This window comes from Protomyctophum parallelum (genome assembly GCF_964188405.1).
Source record: "Protomyctophum parallelum genome assembly, chromosome: 22".
In the NCBI taxonomy this organism is placed as follows: domain Eukaryota; kingdom Metazoa; phylum Chordata; class Actinopteri; order Myctophiformes; family Myctophidae; genus Protomyctophum; species Protomyctophum parallelum.
In genome coordinates this window covers 9,572,465-9,592,545 of record NC_139714.1, presented here as the reverse complement: position 1 = coordinate 9,592,545, position 20,081 = coordinate 9,572,465, and the positions used below count along the sequence as shown (strand labels likewise).

Here is a 20,081-nt window from a genome sequence, read left to right as displayed (position 1 = left end):
GGCACCCATTTTGGTGTCGGCATCATGTTATGCTTTAGCTATTGAAAAATAGCAGATCTACAAGCTCATATCGCGCCACCGAGTGGCGCGATACGAGCTTGTAGGTCTGCTATTTTTGAAAAATCGAAGAGCGACTGACATTTTCTAGAATCTGATCTCAGGTCAGAATGGGTTCATCAGGACCAGTGTGTGTCCGGCGGAAACCTCGTATGAATCTGATCTCAGGTCAGAATGGGTTAAAGGGTTAACACTTTGTGTATAAGGTGCACTTGACTACTGCATGTCACTTGAACTGTACATGCTTTGTACCATAGCCATAGATGAGCTTTTGATTCCTTTCTGAGCTTAATTTATGTTCCATTGCACAATAGTGTTGCATTGCACCTTCTATATTGTTTGAGATTTGAAAAGCAGTTATTTTCAATAAGCAACACTGACCTTTGTGCGGCTAAGTATGACTTTAATCCCCCCCCCCCCCCCCCCGCAAGACTGTACCCTTATTGCTGTCTTTTAGTTATGATCAAAGACATTATCAATACGATACAGACATTTCAATCAGACAACTTGAACGAATAAGGACAAATATTTGAGCGATGATATATGAGATGCAATAATTGTTGTAATCTCTGACTGCCTTTGCTCGTTTGCTAAACGTAACGCAGAGGGACAGCATGAGAGCAGGGAGTGATCAAATACCAGAACCCTCCACCCGGGGGGATCAGAACCAACAGGTGGATGCTGGCTGCTGGGGTTGGAGATGAAGCAAAGGCAGTCAGCAACTACAGTAAGCAGCAGCAACTACAGTTGAGTGTGAACTTGTTGGCACTTATTACTGTCATGGACATCGGCCTGAACGTGCTCGTTAGCTTATGGTTAACACTGATCAGCAGTCATCAACCATTCAGAGTGACAAGATCAGAGGCGGTTGGTAAGTGCACTGCGACAAATTCTAGGCTAATATGAAGATTGCTGTCTGGGTCCCATTGCACACTCAAAAGGGGCAATAGATGTATTAAAAGACGATGAAAGTCTGTGGAAGATTTAAATCACTGGCTCAGTTTAGATGTCTGACTCAACTCACTACACTATTTCACTGTGTTGTTTTGTAATTCTGTCCACATAACTGTTTTTCATAATGTGGATAAACTTTTAATGATGGATGCAATTCGCTGGGAATCAATGCACTATTGTATCCTGTGGTTTTTGATATGATAGACTTTTTTTTGAATAGCAAGATTGTTTTCATAGTCGAGAGTACACTGGACGCGCACTATTTTCATAAGTAAATTTGTAATATTATTGTATGTCAGTGTACCAGTGAACCGCACTTAAGTTTGTGAGTGCAGATACTGGTGGGTAGAGGGAATATAGTTTTACCACTAGGTGGCAGAAGCAACTCAAGAACTCTATCTGACATTGGCACTGGCATGCATTGCAGAGTAGGCTAGACACTTTGTAAGAGTCCCCACGCAGAAGCATGGAGCCACATTAAGCAAGCCTACTGTTCCACACATCCTAAGTTGTTAGTACTTATATCGGTTTTAATTTATATGATGTTAACGATTAAGTAGATGTAATTGGTTCGTTTAGTGAAGTGATGCTTTTTACATTGGAATTTGGTGTTTTATTGTAAGAATTAAAGTTTGAATTTTGAATCAATTGTGTAATTAATTGTGTCAGTACAGTATGTTACCTTTAATGCTGTCTGTTAGTAGCCTATTTAAACCAACTCAATTTCTGCCCCACACAGAATCTCTGCCCTGCCGGCCGCCACTCTCTCTCTCCCCCTCTCCATCTCAGGCCTTGGTTTGTGTTTCAGTTCCCATCATACACAAGACACCCCATCACCTATCCTCTCTCTCTCTCTCTCTCTCTCTCTCTCCTCTCTCTCTGTGCCTCCCATTCAATAAACACAATCGACCCACAAGCTGCAAACCTGCAGGATCATGCAAATCAAAACTTTTGAGTCTTTAGAGTAATGAACTTCATGTAGGCCTAATCCTCATTGCCATGCATGATGTATAAATCCTACTTCTGCTTTAAGTTAGTTTATTCAATGTGTTGAGAATGTGTGTGCCAGCTGTTGGGGGCAGAAACTACAATACATACTAGGCTACAGTGTCACACAAAAGCAGCAAAATATCCAGAAGCTTTGGAAAGGAAGGTGAACAAATGTGATAGGATATTGGCTATATCAATGTGTCTTTGTGTTTATTAATATTGATAACATTGAAAGTGAAGTTGACCATTGAACCAATGAAAAGCATTGACAATTGAGCTTGTTACTAAATAATAACTATACTGTGGATCCATTGGAGAAGGACGTTTTATTTTATTAATACAAGTAACAGTTGCACTCGCACATACAACGAACGATTACACACCCGATGCCTTCATTGGAGTTATATGGACCAGAGCTAGCCACGCTATGGATGGAGGAAAATAAATAAATAAATAAATAGCGCGCGCGTGCGTGTGTGCGTGCGTGTGTGTGAGCGAGTGAGTGAGTGAGTGGAGGAGGGGAGGGTTGGTATTTGGTTCCTCTTCCAGCGGAAAGGAAAGGAAAGGAAGGGAGACGTATCGCTGCCAGTGCCTGCTCCTCTGCTTCTCTTGCAGGACAATGTGAATGTAGAGAGTGTGAGGAGAATAGATCCTGAAGAAGAAGAAGAACCGAATGGATCGCAGATCCAGTTGATTATTACAGCGAGGAAGAAGGATTCCATCCACCAGGATGGATCATCTGGGAACAATCTGATCCGATCCGCCGCACGGGACACAAACAATCAACACCATTCGTTGGGGTGGTGGGGGGGGGGATACGTTCACTACTTTATCCTTGCAAAGGAAGGAAGGAATACACAGGCAAGGCTATAGCAGTGAGCGGGCTTTAACAACAACAATGTGGATTTTGCGCTGAGGAGGAGGAGGGAGGAGGAGAAGCAGCGGCTTGCAGGCAGGAGCAGGGCCGAGGAGGAGAGCCAGACGGACGGATAGAAAGAAGATGGGCGCCGCGGTGCTGCTGCTGCTGCTCCGGAGCCTCCTGTTGTCGTTGAGTTGTTTTTGTTTGCTCATTAGAGGTGAGTTTTTTTCTCCTCCGGGGTATGGAACAGGAACATGAGCTTTGTTTTGTTTGTTTTATTTTGGGGTGTTTATTATAAAGTTTTGTTAACACTGTTCCCCAGATGTGTGTGAGTGTGTGTGTGTGTGTGTGTGTGGTAGAGAGAGAGGGAGTTGGACACTGTGTTGAATCAGTGTTACAAGGCACACACACTCAGTCAGGGCCCAAGCCCCGGTTGGTTCACTTTGGCTGCTGCCTATCTATCGATGCTAACGCGTTAGCCACCAGTCGGGCTAACTAACACACACACACACACACACACACACACACACACACACACACACACACACACACACGCATACACACACACGCGCGCGCATGCACACGCACATACACGCGCGCGCGCACAGCCGTAAAGGCTGCTAGTAGAGTAGGACAAGGATACCACAGTGACGTCACAAACAATTAGGCCCAGGGGTCCGTGAGGGAGTTCCAGGGGGTCCCCAGCTAAATGATAGTCTGGAACCAAATGGACCCTTATGGGTCTGTAACTCTGAGAGTCCATTTGGTTCCATTTGTACACTATGGGGGTCCGTAGACTAATGCATGTCAAACTGGGGGTCCTTGAAGTTAAACAGGTTGAGAATCACTGCTAGAGCCGTAACAATCTTTTCTTATGGGGGTCCCTGGCATATCTCTTCAAATAGGTGGTCCACGGGCTAATACGTGTCAATTTGGCGGTCCTTGTCATGAAAAAACCACTGTAGTACACTACCACAATTTCGCAAACCTTTTCATGTCAAGGAGGAGGGACCCCCAAAAATGTACATGTGGGCCTATTTGACAGAGGACCCCCATCTGAACATATATTGTTTTGCCCCCAGAAGAGAACGTGTTAAAACAAAGGTCTAAATCATTCCAACACATTCTTTTCAAAAGATGTTAAAAAGTAGCTTGGAAATCTGCTGTTTTTAAATATCTGAAGCTTAATATAAATGTGGTAAAACTTCATGGACCCCCAGTAACCCACCACTGAGCTACTACAATTCTGTTAATTTAGTTTACAAAATGTAACCAAATGAGTCCATTTGGTTATATTTGCCTACTTAACAGGTAAGAATGCATAAATGACACTGGAGTTTACTGTGTAGTTTTTTGATAATAAAAAAGAAAGATACCACTCAACTTCCGCTAGATGGACGCTTAGTTGTGACGTCACTTATGCATCCCTTTAATCTTTATCCTCGAACAGTCACATTAAATCACAGCTAGCCGCGCTAGCTAGCAGCACTGACTACATGTAATAGCTCTAAATAATGGCATTGTTCCACGTTTTACAGACATACTAACAAGAGTTACAATCTGGTGCATTTTATAGCTTTAGCTGACTTACAAATGGTTGTAACATGTTTTATAACAACGTTGTGTACGATTGTAATCCACTGTAAGGCACAACAACGTTTTAGTTGGGAGCTAGACAAACAAGCCATTGCTCTGAAAAGACCCTGATGGCCACTGAGTCAGTTGTTAGTTATTATGATTGTGTTTGATTTGATTTAGCACTGTGGTGCTACAAAGGGCACTTTCTGGCACATCAGGCTAAAATGTATTATTTCATGATACATCGGGGAAACTGTTATTATAACGTCTTAATGTGGTCCTTATAGCCTAAAATACATGCCTTTGTTCTACCACAGCTAATTGTATATGAAAGTTATGTCAAGCATGTACAGTAGGCCTATATGCGTTTCTCAGCTTCTTGCTCCCAGACCGGTCACACCATGTGTTTGCTTTTAGATTCTGCCAAATCCATGTTTTTAATGGACATATATTGGGGCACACTTTTGTTTAATTCAGCTTGCTTTGAACTAATTAGTCAGTCAGCCCATGAAAGAAGCAGAATTAAAAAGCAGTGGTTCTTTAAAAGTGAGGTCCAAGGACCTCCTGGGTTATTTGAAGGGGTTCTAAATGTTACCCTTAACAGGTCTGATACTCGTGAGTGTACTGACGTCGTTCTGACGACGACGACGACCACTGAAGTAAAGTGAAACGGGTGAAGATATTAATCTTAGTCTTCGACCATCTACCATATATATATATATATATATGACACACGCACCATTTATGATGGTGTGTCTACTGGATGTGTTTTAGAAGCCAATTCACTATAGTGAAAGTTATGATGGTTATATGATATCAATAATTTGTTGTGAGTAGAGCGAGAGGTAAAGCTGCCAGTCCACTGGCTCCATCTGGGAGCCATATTGGGGCCACAAGGGGAAAGCAGTGAAGTGGTCCAACTTTGATTCAGTTTTCTTAGAACATGACTGACGTGCGTGTTGGATCAGTCTTCTAAGAAATATTGAAAAGGAAGTTGTTCCCCCCCCCCCCCCCCCCCCCCTTCTCTCTCATTGGTTTTTTATGTTCAAAGACATTGCGTATTTATAATCTGGACCCCATTTCATGGAACAAGTATGTTATTTCACATTGTCCAGTGCCATGGAATAGTTTATTGCAGACATCCAGTATTATTTGTACTTAATGATGTGTAACTATTAGCACGCTAGGTAATTGGGCTAGTTCCAATTCTAACAGCATTATGATATTTCTGCGTCATAGTGTTTATTATTATCAGAATGTGTTCAGGTAGATCATCAGTTATTCTACAGCAATTTAGTTTATTGTCTGTGCTTGGACCGCTTTTCTTTAGGGGCGCTATGGCCTATATCCAGCTTTTGGTGTGTGGCCACAAACCTTGTCCTTCACAAACATTAAATTCCCCATTGACAATGACTGGAGAATTTTACCTCATAGTGACTGAGCAAATTGACATAGTGTCCATTTTATGCCATGATGTAGAATGATAAGAGCGCCCCTCACTTCACACGGGTGTGATTTTTGTTTATTCCATTTTTATTAAAGTGTCAAATCACAACAAGTTGTCTTGAGACACTTTACACCAAGTCTCCTAGCCAAAAATAGTGTATCTATTCTACAGAGCTTGAAGATCTGCTAATGTTCTGCCCAAATGATGGATTCTGGGATTCAAGTGGTTAAGGCTTAACTCAGCATCATATCAGATTTATAAAAGCACAATAGCTTAACCGTTAAGCTATTGTGCTTTTATAAATCTGATATGATGCTGATGTCTGTAATACGGATTGGAAATAATAATTGAGCTAGGCATCAGTCGAATCATAGTAAATCTAAGGTTGTCTATACCAGGGGTCCTCAACTAGAAATTATGAAGGTCCACAATTTTTTTTTGAATAAGACCGAGGTCCGGTCCCATGCGCGACGTCCTTCGGAGAGCGGGGCTCTATGCCCGTTTAGTATGGTCAAGCCAAGCTTATACAAATCAGATCCCAATAATGGGGTGCAGAGTGCAGGCCCGGAGTGGAACTCCAAATCAGGCCGGGAGTTATACGCCCTGGCAGGCCACACTGCGCGCAGCGCACAGCGCGCGCCAGAATTTTGGAGGCCCTTGGGGGACATTTTGGGGGCCTTTGCAGCAATTTCACATGAGAAATGTACCATCTGATGTTATTTATATTATTAACTTAAATACTTTGGTCCGCAAAGAGGTGGTCCCGGACCGCGGTCCGCCAGTTGAGTACCCCTGGTCTATACTCTTGTATATACTATATATTCTACAGATTACCTTTCGTAACCCACTGTTTCGTTGTGATGATGTGATCAAAAGGTTATCATGTAGCTCTACAACAAAGGTATAGCCATGATGACGGCAATCATATTCGGGTATTCGGCAACCGTTTCCTATATTGGCATTCCCTAGCATGGTGTGCTTCTTTCCCCCTGGCGTTGCCCTGGAAAGAATTCTAGAAATGAATCCGTGGTAAACCTTTGGCTGTTGTATTTTGGACATCATGACAAACAACCACTAGTAGCATCACCCTGTAGCATTATACAAATTGTGGGGGCCCCATGTCATCGGCCCCCACAAGAAATGTGTCGGTAACTGAGTCCTAAACACAGATTCTTCTACATTTGCTAAGAATTGTTACAAAACCTGTACTCAGTAGTCACTATGGGCATAAGAAGTTGACGGGTGCATTTAGGTCTCATAATGTACCCCCTGCATGTTCAAATCATGCCGATTTAACATTCAATGTGGCAGCCAGCAATATTGTAATCACCCTCTTGTCTGTCGTGTGCACACAGACACACAGGCCTATTGAAAATGTGTAAATACCTCTGAAATTAGCCTGCTTTATATTGGTTAATAGGGACTTTAAGCAACGACGGTTTTAAGGACGGCTCCGCTAGGTGGAGGTATGGCTGCTATGACGCAATCACCGTAGCAGTCAACATCGTTAAGCAAACAGCCGCCGGGCAAAGGGTCCCCATCGCTTTAAATTGGTTCCCATGGTGACGATGCGTCTATGCAGCATGTGTCAAACATAAAAACAGACGTTCCGTCGCGCATCAGCTAACATGCCGATAACTTGCTTCTTACATGCACTGGACATGAGTGGAAAGAGGAAGGTGCTGGAGCAATTTGTTATGGTAAAACAGTTTTAATAAGCATGGTTATTATGACATTTGAAATAACAAATAAGTGTTATTTCTTCATTCAGAGCATACCAACACAATACACAGCAGAAGAGATATGTGATGGAGCAAACAGAGTAAATGTATAACAGTTTATTTCAATAAACATGGTTATGACATGGCGTTGTAGACACTACGTTCTGCCGTAGTAGGAACAGCTGCGGCAAGCAGGTTCATCTATTGAGCACTGATCCATTTCCGGTTGCCGGAGCGGACTGACGTAGCCGTTGTTGCTTAAAGTCCCTATTGTTGAGGCTCGGGACAAAACAAAAACAAATCCCAGAAAAAGCATATTTGCTTCTATTTCCGTCTCTCCAGGGTAGAGTAAAGGCTTCCGACATTCTGCACAAACTGCAAATATTTGGGGAAGGAAATGACCCCTGGGTGAAAATAAAACACGTATCCGGTGAGAGTGAAGAGGCTGATTGTTGATGCTGATAGAGATCTGTTGGCATGTGGTGTTAGAAGTGTCCCATTGGGGCCTGGCACTGTGCCAAATACCTGGCCAGAGTAGCTGCTGGTGGAGTGGGTAAAATGTACTACTCACTGTGGTTCTCAGAGTGGGGTCCAGGGACTCCCAGGGTTCCTCGACTGTGGTAATATTAGCATCAAAATCAGTTTAACCACTTTAACGCTATATACATCGGCTATTTGAAAATAGTCGTTATGAGCAGCTCTGCTATTTGCAACGCTTGTGGGCTTGCAGATCGTCGACACGGCCGTGCGTCAATACAGACAGTATTAATGTAATACATGTATTCATAATTCATGTATTCTAGTAATAGGTTCACTGTGTTGTTTCCTTAAGACCTATTTACTTGAGGGCACGGTGGCACAGTTGGTAGTGCTGTCGCCTCACAGCTAGAAGGTCCTGGGTTTGATTCCCGCTCGGGACGCTGTGGGTGCTGGGGGAGTGCTTCCTCCTCCGTGTCATCAGTGCCGATACCCGAGGCGGGGTTGTGAAAGGGCCTTTCTGTGTGGAGTTTGCATGTTCTCCCCGTGTCCCCTAGGGTACAAAATCGTGGGATAGAAAATAAAAACAACTATTTACTTAAAGGACCTATAACATACAATTCTACTTTTTCAATTTATTTTGTGTTTCTGGCCTTTTGGGGCTCCCATATGTGTTTTCTATCGCCACAAATAACCAATTATGAACAATCAGGCTTTCATATCATATGGGTGCTTTAATGGAAATTGCTCTCAGGAACAGCTCAACTGATTTTGTCCTCATCGTGTTGTCATCAATGTCACCCTACTTTGTATAATTCCTCCTCTTCAGTCAATATATGTCTCAAATATTAAATAATCTGCATATCGGCACATTGTGGTACTGCTGCAGCTAAAACTGCTTTCAAAGTCCAGAAAAAAAATCACAAGGGCTGGTTATATCGGAGTGGTGATTGAGGCTCAAACCATTAGAAATAACTTTGAGGGACATAGACAATATGATATTAAATATTAAAAGCGGTTTTAAAATGCATGTTATTTGTCCTCTCTCAACCAATTAGGGACCACCATTCTTGGTGACGTAACTAAGGTACATTTCAAGGTTGGTATAAGGTCAATTACGGGTCTGAAGGATTTAGAACAGCAGTTGTTTTAGACATTAGTTAGTAGCACTCGAAATGCCAGTGGTGAGCGCACCTCATGACGTGTATAGCAATCGCTTCACGTATTGGCACAGCTTTTTGTCACAGTTGTCCTGCGGTGGCAATATAGGTGTGATAGTGTGTGTCCAGTGTCCACATGTACGTCATCAGCACGATGTCAGCTGTTTCTGTCCACATCATGGTCCCCTGTATCTCCATATTCAATCGGTCGCATGGTAGTGCTTCCTGCACTGTACTCTTGAGAATGTGCATGATGCATTCCCAACTTGCATCGTTCCTGTCTGGACTTACATCGTTCCCGACTTCCATGCTCCGTGAATAGACCGGCAGACTGGTCTAGCTCTGTTATCTTCCGCATAAGAACAATAAAGATTAACCCATGACAAACCACAAAAAGATTCACGAATGCCAGAGCTACAAGCTCACAACACATTGCGACAGGCGGCCTTGGGAGCTTGTAGATGGGCTAGTTTCGAAATAAGTTTTAATTTATTTTGTGGCGTAGGCGGTTGAGAATATGAATGAACCGAGCCATGATTTTACAATGTGTGTCATTGTGTCGCCCCTCTCTCGTCCAGGAGTGCCTCTCCTCCTGTATGCAAACCGACGGGACCTGCGGCTGGTGGACGCGGCGCACGGCAAGGCCAACGCCACGGTGGTGGTGGGCGGCCTGGAGGACGCTGCGGCAGTGGACTACGTGTACGACCGGGGCTTCATCTACTGGAGCGACGTGAGCGAGGAGGCCATCAAGCGCACCGTGTTCAACCAGTCGGGGGCCAGCGGCGTCCAGACGGTGGTGGTGTCGGGCCTCGCCTCCCCCGACGGACTGGCCTGCGACTGGCTGGGCAGTAAGCTCTACTGGACCGACTCGGAGACCAACCGGATCGAGGTGGCGGAGCTCGACGGGTCGCTGCGGAAGGTTCTATTTTGGCAGGAGCTGGATCAGCCGAGGGCGATAGCCTTGGATCCAGGAAGAGGGTGAGTAGTATCTTCTCTGGCTTTTGTTTGGCTACTGAAAGCCTGGGCAGGCGGAAAGGAGGGGCGTGTATTCCTGACTGCCTTTTGTGAGGCTCACCTTTGTTTGCGGCGCTACCGTGGCCTGGATTGGGTTGCAAGGTTCCTGAGCCGAGAGCCATTCCTAAAAGCAGGGCAGGCCGGTGTCCACTGAATTCCCCCTGTAGAAAACGAACAAGAGCGTCAGTGTTTTGTGTGTGTCTTCGCCATTTCTGAGGAAGGGGAGCGGCGAGGGCTCTTAGTCCTGGCAGCTGAGGAATGTCTTATATCACCTCCAGATAGAGGGGCATCTGCCTCTCCCAGAGAGAGAGAGAGAGAGAGAGAGAGGGTAAACAAACCCAGGTCATTGCCGCCACTCTCTCTGGTGCTGTAGCAGCAGCAGCATGCCTCTCTAATTACCTCAGCCCATTCACTTTGACAATCTGCACTGGGACACCACCGTCTGTCAAGTGTGTGTGTCACTGAACATTCTGCATTTTTGTCTGCTTTTGGTTTTCTGGTTATTTCCTTGTGACTGTTCAATATTGCAAAATGTCTCAAGGATTCCAGTGAGTGTGATTGTTGGCTGCTGTGTTTCTTTGGGGGGGAAGGTTTTCTTCCACTGCTGCTTGTTTGAAGGAAGCATAAACTCAAGGGTTTTCTTTTGTATTGTCCTAGGTTTTATAATGTCTCGTCTCGATGTTCACTGTGTTTTCTGCTATAGTAGTGTCGGCAGCTATGCTGCCTTCCTCAGGGTTGGTTGGTTGATTAATTAAACTGTTGTTGCATTTGAGCACGACGAGCTCGGCTTATCCTTATCTGCAGTTTGTAAATCACGACGTTGTGGATACATTATCCGTTAGACACGCATATAGTTTTGTAGTCAGAATTGTCTCCTCCTGACTCCTGAGTGATTTCAAACTTGTCTGCCCACATTTCCAGCTAAAGGATGAAGGTAGGAACAGAAATGAATTGGCACGACAAGAGTGGAAAACAGAGCCTTCGCTGAGTTAGGAATATTTCTTTTTGTTGTAGATTGAAATCTGGGACTCAGGGTGGGGCAAACAAAAGCCTTTCACTGGCACCGTAGCGCGTCATCCTCCCTCCCCACCTCAAAAAGCCAGGACTGGAATTTCTGCTGGTCAGGTAGTAGAAAGAAAAATAAAACCCACGCTTCATAATAGCAGCGGTTCCCAAACCTTTTAGCTCAAGAAAGACGGACCCAATAGAGAAACATGATGTCTCCCCGGGAAACTAGTGAACAACATCTATATCTATCGAGACAAAATACTTTTCTTTGGTATCGGTATGATATCGACAGTTATGCAGCCAATGTGTCGCAATCTTTTTCTTTTTACCACTTGGTTCCAACCTGGCCGTCCCTATTTTGGCCATCATAGGTAAACATTTTCAAAAATAGCGTCATAGTGGTTATCGACATTTCGTAGTGGTTAAATAAAATAAACTTTGTATTTTATATTTACTTGTTTGCTGCTTAACCTATTAAAATCGGGAAATATATATATATTAATTTACATTTTTGAAAAATCTTGAAAGTGTGAGAACTACTGAATTAGAAGGCATTTGTGGAATCGGCCTCAGGTCTTAATGGGTGTTAAATTAAAGTTCATTAAATTGATTAGAAGTTGGACCACGTCAAAACAGACGGTGGTCTCGGGATTGCCATTGGCATGATCAGACCCAAGAACCAGCCGTTGGTCCGGTCCGTTGGGCTATATGGCGTGTGTGGAGGTCACTGGAGGAGGATTTTAGTTTATTTCATTTACTTTTTCATGTTGTGCCTTGTTGCAGTCGTTGCGGGGGTCACGAGGAGTACCAACAGGTGAGCGACCATGGGGTTAAAGGCAGTCTCTGACCACAGAGCAGCCATCTGACATGAAAGCTGATATGCAGGGAAAAGCATCCTCCCACCCCCCGGGCACTGGCCCGGTGTCCAGCCCTGTGTAAGAGGACCCCAACTCGGATGGACACGCTCCTCAGACCTTTCTGTGTCACTGAATAGCAGCAAACATCGAGGGGAGAACTAGACGGCAGCCAGGCCAGTAGTAGTAGCACCGTTCATTGATTTGCACTGGCATGTTGCTGTGCTCAATGTTTGGTGTTTTGAGGGGGGAAAAAAATAAAATGTTCTAGTAAGTAGACCAATCTGTAATATTTTTAAGAGGTGCAACATATCTGACAAGAAAAGAAAAAAAGCACTACTGTATGTAGTAAGGCCAACTGGAGAAGGCGTTCCCCTCATGTCATGCTACGGTACAAACACATTAATGACTAAACAAAAGTTGTCCGGACAAAGGGAGAACTAAATGTCACTGGTGGATAATGATGTGTTTACAACAGAGCGCTGAGTCGTGCTGTATGGTTGAGTAGGGCTGGGCACTGTATCAATACTATCCTACTGTGAAGTGTGAATGAGAGAGTGAAATCTGTGTCCGCGTGTAGGTCTGTAGTTTACGTATGGCGAGAGCTGCATGACCAACCGACCTCAAACTCGGCACTGCATGGCATCTGCCGTCTTCTCCGGCCCAAAGACGCTACTATGTCTTCTTTTTTTTTAAACTTTTTCTTATTGTTTTGGCCCAGTCCTTCTGGCATATGCCAGAATTGCCAGACTGTCCAATCCGGGCCTGCCCATATATGGTGACCAACCGACCTCAAACTCGAGATCAAGTTTTACAAAGGGTGCCAATTTCCCACCGGTATGTGGATTCTGTATCGTTATTTGCCACAACCGTGGCAATAACGATGTTACGATACAGTGTATTGTGAGAGTGTTTCTAACAATTTGTTTTGGCATAGCTGCCTTTGGCTTAAAGGCTGCAAAAATGTCAACCACCATAGTTCAGTGCCTTCTGCACACTGTTTAAAAAAGAAAATTTAAATAATTTCCATTCCAGTTTATGGCTTCAAGGGAGTCATTGTGTTCAGATCGCAGACTAGTACTTTTAACAGTGAGCGTAGCCCACTACATAATCATGGAGGACAGGCATTGCACACTAAAGCAGTTGGCAGCAGTGTCTGCATTCTGACATTCATGTAAACAAAATGGGTTTTGAATCAAATTCCCTTTTTCCCCCCCTCACATGACCAACAAAGGTACCAGATGCAGGCATTACATTGGCTTACTGTTTCATTTTAAAACTGTCCACTCGCCATGATGGTAGAAAACATTATTTTGTTTGTGAGTGATTCTTGCAGTTGCAGTCTGACCAGATAGCTAGATTAGCTACACTAGGGAGCATGTGGGCTAAAGCGCCCTCTGTTTACTGTGTGTGTGTCTGTGTGTCTGTCTGTGTCTGTGTCTGTCTCTGTCTCTGTCTCTGTCTCTGTCTCTGTCTCTTCTCCCTCCCTCCCTCCTTGGAGGAATTAGTTAAAGGAGAACTCCATGCTAGGCTTTCTTACCTTTATTTGTAGTTGTTACGTCCCCACCAAAGAGGTCCAGGTGTTATTTTGTGAAAAAGTGCATTATTGGCTATATCCCCTACCATAAGCCCTCAATGGGGGTTGGGTTTTGGTGCTAATTTGCTTATTTCCATCAAAATAAGTAGTAAAGTTTTAGTGCGCCGCTTGGGATACTATTTACATTATGAAGAGAGGATATATAAAAAAAAAAGTTATTTTGGCGCGATGGAAATAAGCGAATTAGCACAACACCCCATAGCCCCATTCAATTCAATGCAATTCATTGAGGGCTTATGGTAGGGGAAATAGCCAATAATGCGCTTTTGCACAAAATAACACCTGGACCTCTTTGGTGGGGACGTAACAACTACAAATAAAAGTAATAAAGCCTTCTAGTATGGAATTCTTCTTTAAGATGGCATCAAAAACCATATTTTATACTTTACAGTACACTAGCTATTCAAAAATAGAAGATATACAAGATATACAAACTTCAAGATCAGCTATTTTTTCAACAGACTGGTAGCTGTATGGGCATCGTTGGCAGCCTTCAGCTTTCTGCTAATTCTTTACAACCTTGTGGTAGACCCCACCCTTTATGGAAACCACCCACTACTACACAGTCACACACACACACACACACACACACACACACACACACACACACACACACACACACACACACATATGCTCCTCTTGATTTATGACAACGGGGGTTAAAGATAAGCTAACCTACCTTTTGTGATCTTCCATTAGTCATAAAAGAGACCTAAATTTGTTAAATATTGTCCTTTTGTAAATACTTCTCGGGCTTATACATGCAGCAAGCCAGACGGTCTGCTAAAAACGGCATGGTTAGTGAGCGTTGGGCTGGGGGAAGTCCATTCGGCGTGGGTGTATATTTTCGTTCAGTCGGATTTCACCAAAGCGCCAGGGAGACGGATTTCAAAATTGGAATCTGCGTTCGGCTGTTGCCTGTATTTTGTCGCGTTTGGGCCAGTCGGCAACTCGGCATACAGTTTTGAGAGCTTAACGTGATTCATTTTTGTTGTACAAATGATATGGCCGCGCATCATACTGTCTGATAATACGATTATTTTCAGAAATTGGTCAGGGGTTCATAGCTGACCGTTGTCGAGTCCGATCGCCATTGGCTTGGTCTATTTAGTACTCTTCAGACCGACAGGGTGAACTGCAGTGTTTTAATCAGCTTCTACAAATTCTAGCGTTTAACATCATACACAATGCGTCGCCATGCAGCGTATTGTGGGCTTGTAGGTTGGCTATTTTCCGCTATTCTTGCATGCACAACAACGTACAGTATACTGGTAATATAGGCAATGTTTCAACTATTTAAAATAGTACACAGACGTTTTTCCAGATGTAAACCTAGTTGCTCTGTTTGTATAGTATGTTTGTATGCAAAATATGTTTGTATGTACAATAGGAATAGGTTTGTATACAATAGGTTTGTATGTATGTACAATATGTTTGTATGAACGATATGTTTGTATGCACAGTTCCATGAACTGAGATAAACTCGGTGCAGGATTGATGATGATTATTTTGGGAGGTCGTGGCCTGAAACCAGTGGTTCCCAAACTTTTTCATGACAAGGACCCCCAAATTGACATGAATTAGCCCCCCATTTGAAAAGATATGCCAAGGACCCCCATGATAGAAGATTTTTACGCCTCTAGCAGTGATTCTCAACCCGTTTAATTTCAAGGACCCTCAGTTTGACATGCATTAGTCTACAGACCCCCATTTAATGGCATTTCTATCTCTGGGATGTATATTGTAAAATCTAAGTTAATTTAACTCTTGAGAGTGTACAAATGGACCCGTTACTCTCAGAGTTACAGACCCATAAGGGTCCATTTGGTTCCAAACTTATCATTTAGCTGGGGACCCCCTGGAACTCCCTCAAGGACCCCTGGGGGTCCCCGGACCCCACTTTGGGAACCACTGCGGTGCTGCTCCATGTGTGCTACTGTGCTTCTTGTACTGTATCCCTGCCTTGGCACTCAGTCCAGGCTGTAGATCGGTGGTCCCCCCCCCCCGCTCCAGACCAAAAGAGACATTATTATGTGTTGTCATGTCTCTCCGCCGTCTCCGGTACCCACCCAAACTAGTGACTACAAGGTCACAATGTGTGAGCTCTCAGCTTGTATATCTGCAATTTTCAGTACTTCATATTTTAATATATATTTAATTCGTGAATTTGTATTTTTTGGAAAATCTGTGAAATAATTAAAAGCAAAATGTTGGATTTACTCGCATTCTCGCAACCCAAAAATGGGAACCACTGCTGTAGAGTACTCCTCCAACATCTACAGGTAGCAACCCCTCCCCCTCCCCTCTCCATGTGAAACATTGCCACTGGCAAATGGCTCCAGGCTACCAACGCAAATGCCCTCCCCCCCGCCCCCTACACACACACACGCACGCGCACACACGCACACACACACGTCCCTGAGCAAATGGCCTTGCTGATCCACGAGGCAGGGGGCTGAGCCCAGATGAATTGGGTGGGCTCATTATGGTTCGCCTGTGTTGGTGAATACTATGCTCTGGCCTTTTTGAGATTTGGAGCAACCATTTCCGCCGAGGTTAGAAATTAATATTGGAATATATTAGAATATTGCTAGATCGATCGAGTTGTTGTCTTGTTGGCACCGTCTGCGGAGAATTCTCACCAACATTTCACTGCATACTTGCATAGGCTACTTGCAGCCACTTGTTAGTAGTGAGAGGAACACCGTAAAACAGTGGGTAGGTTGGTGGCAGATGTATTTAAGTGGGCCTGCCAGGACAATCAGACGGATCACTTCCCATTCCCTGCTGTGTCTCCTCTTAGCTTCCAGCGTGTGTGTGTGTGTGTGTGGGGGGGGGGGGGGGGGGGGGGGGAGGGACGACGACACACTAGTTACTTCTAGCCAAGGGGCCTTGGCTAGTTTGTAGTTACAGACCTGCTCAGTGTTGTCCCTTCTCTTTACATTGTGCCTTTTAGAGACCTCTCACCATTATAAAGGTCCAATACTTTTCTCTCTGTGTTTTGCAATTTGTTTATTTCTGCATTTGGAAGGGAAGTTCTGCATTTTGGAACTTGATTATAACTGCTTAAGCCCTGTACCATCAGACGACAAAGTACTACTACTAGTAGTACACATTTAAATACATTTCAAATTAATATCAAACTAAACGTTCCATTTGATTTCGTTCTTCCTTTTTTAGGGTATTAAAAAGGTCTGCAAAGTCCTTACATTGTCACTTTAATGTCATGTGGGGACTGGGGACCCCTACGAAATCGAGAGCGCAGTGATTTGTGTGTAGTTCAAAATGTTTGCTTTGGCACAACTGTGTGTGTGTGTGTGTGTGTGTGTGTGTGTTGGGCAGACAAAGTAACGCAAAATAATCAAGCCACTTGGCAACACAACTGCAATACATAAATCTATCTCTGGTGTTGTTCATGTGCGCTACACAGATTTGTTGGGCGCAGGACGTTCCACAGGCGCACGTTAGGGGGAACAATGGTTGTCACTGCTGTTGGATCCTACTGACTCACCTGCCAGTGAGGAACCCCCACCGGGAGGATGTAGAGCCTGCGTCCTCCTCTCTCATCCTCCCTGCTGACAGATGCCAAGCCCCGAGCCTGTAGGACTACGTGCAGTGATAAATATCAGCCTCCCGGTTTCCTTCCCTTGAACACGGGCCTATTTGTGTACAATTTGTGTTCGTATGGACGTGGGGGACAGATACTTTACCACAGTGTTAATATGGAACATTGAATGTTTGGTGAGGAGGATCTAGCGCACCACTCACACACAAACTCATCTATAGTACTGTACCTTCCGCCACCACCACCTTTTTTCCCCCCTGGTAATAAAATAATAAAAGGACAAAGTGGTGACACTTTGTCCTTTTATTATTTTTAGAGGCAATCAGACACCAAAGAGAGGCATGAATCAGAATGTAAATCGAGCAGGACTCACATAAAAGAGATCTATAATGTATTCATTAGTTTTAATTAAATTGAGAGGCTTTTTTTCTTTTTTTTTAATCGCTCTCTCCCCCCGACTGTCTGCCTTCCATCTCTTGCCAATCTAATTGTATGTATAAATCGACGTCAGAGGTCGTCCGTTGTTTTGGTTTTGGACATTGTCCGGTGAATGTAGTCTCTTTGGGACATGTTAGACTTTAAGACTCCTGTCCTGACCCCCACAAGTGGAGTGAATTAATATTGCTGTGACTAGAGCCAGACCGATGCATTATTTTGGACGATATATCGGCCATTATTTGACCGTATATCACTCACACACAGCCTCTCCCTGACATCTCCTAGTTCTTCAAGTGACTGACCGACACTGCTCCTTCAAACAAAACATGGAGCTATGTTGTTGAGTTGTAAACCTCTCTCGATTGATGTTAGCAACTGACCCAAGTTGCTAATCCGTTCTCACATTTAGTTTCTTATTTGTTGTTTTTGCCACCAATGTAAGCATTTTATGTAGACAGATGCTAGATGTATTATTGTTTACCTGGTAATGCTATAGTTTCAATGAATGTACATATTGCAATTTGATAGTATATTGTTTTAGACTATTGCTGCTAGGTTCTTGGTTTTCCTGTGAGTTGAGGCACTACACCGTCTCTATGCGGTCTCTGTCTGGGATTATTTACCTTGCTGCTTATTGCAAAAGAAGTAGTAAAGTGTGCCGCTTGGGATATTATTTACATTATGAAGAGAGGATATATACAAAGAAATTATAATTTTGAGCGATGGAAATAAGCGAATTAGCACACCACCCCATAGCCCCATTCAATTCCCATTCAATTCAATGCAATTCATTTAGGGCTTATGGTAGGGGAAATAGCCAATAAGGAGCTTTTGCACAAAATAACACCTGGACCTCTTTGGTGGGGACGTAACGACTACAAAGAAAGGTAAGAAAGCCTTTTAGTATGGAATTCTCCTTTAAAGGACAACTTTAGTTTTTTTTCAACCAAGGCTCATGTTTTAGGTTATTAGAGAAAGTAAAAGATGAGTGTTCATTTTTTTTCCTTCATTTGCTGCTTTCTTTCGTTTTAGGGATTTTAGCAGTTTTTGACAGGGGGGCATTCCAGCATTGGGCGATTTCTTTTTCGCTATAAATCGCTATAACATTTTGTAAAAAAAATACTTATTTAGCCCCTTGTTCGAATGCCCCCGCCCCCCTGTCAAAAACAACTAAAATCCCTAAAACTAAAGAAAGCAGCAAATGAAGAAGAATTAACACAGAATTAACAATCTTTTACTTTCTCTAATAACAACCTAAAACATGAACATCGGTTGAAAAAAAGTTGTCCTTTAAGGGCATCAGCAAATGCGTGGAGCGTGACACGCCGCCCAACTGTTGCATGTAAACAGAGCAGTGTGTCAAAACCACGACACCCTGCTAAGAAGAGCTGGCGGAGACGAGAGGCACATAAAATAGTAATTACAACTCTGTGTTCATTCAACTCAAATGTACAAATGTAACCAAATTAACCTTGTTTGGTTACATACATACAGATTACATACAGACACTCCGGAAGATACAAATCGTTGCTGACTCGGGCAGAAACCTTGTATGTCCATATTATTTCTACCTTTTACCTACACTTGCTTCGCACAAAAGTGGGGAAAATCGGCAATCTGATGCTTGTAGATCTGCGATGTGGGAAATAATAACTGATCCGGCCCATTTTGTCTGAGTCAGTGGCTTTGTCACGGTACCTGTTGCAGTGTTGTACCCGTCTCTGTCCCTTTTGTGCCCATGTTTGGAGATCTCTGTCCTTGACTGTTCCTTTTATTATGCCCATGTATGGAGTTCCCTTGTGTCATCAGTATATATGCCCATATATGGCATGCCCAGCAGTTGGAGCAGTGTATCTTGACAACTGGAGATCCATATATGGACATATTTAATCGGTCGGTTCGGTGGCTCTGGACATCCGCATGCATTGGGTTTGTTCATGGTTGGGTATGTCTGAGTCATACTGACGTGGCCATGGTCCAGCCATGGTCTTGTTTAGGGTTAAAGTGGCTCAGGGGTAGAGTTGCCGGTAGAGCGTTAGTGTTGAAGTGTCCTTGAGCAAGTCTCTGAACCTTAGTGCCTTGCATGGTTTCCTCTGCTTGTATGAATGCCTGGGTGTGTGAATGCGTGAATATAATGCACAATCTAATGTATGTCAATTGCTTTGTAAAAGAAAAAACGCTATATAAATGCACCAACATTATATTGCGATCGTAGGTCACAGTTTACTATGAAAACCTGCATTTCCCATCAGTCATGTCAAACTCTAGACGGGCCCGCCCCAAAGTTATTAGTAGAGTTCTCAACAGGCGTGAAAATTAAGGCCCGGCCCTACCTAGGCCCTCATCAAACCCTGTACACTCA

General features: G+C 43.7%; 1 protein-coding gene across 1 annotated transcript in view; it reads left to right on the top strand.

Annotated features, from left to right (window-relative positions):
• Positions 1-2,576: 2,576 nt before the first annotated feature.
• lrp6 (low density lipoprotein receptor-related protein 6) overlaps positions 2,577-20,081 on the top strand; it is a 96,611-nt gene continuing 79,106 nt past the window's right edge. The window contains exons 1-2 of the mRNA XM_083757703.1: positions 2,577-3,077; positions 9,822-10,221. Coding sequence (XP_083613829.1) covers positions 3,002-3,077; positions 9,822-10,221 — 476 coding nt within the window. The 5' untranslated portion in view covers positions 2,577-3,001. The remainder of the gene's footprint in view (positions 3,078-9,821; positions 10,222-20,081) is intronic.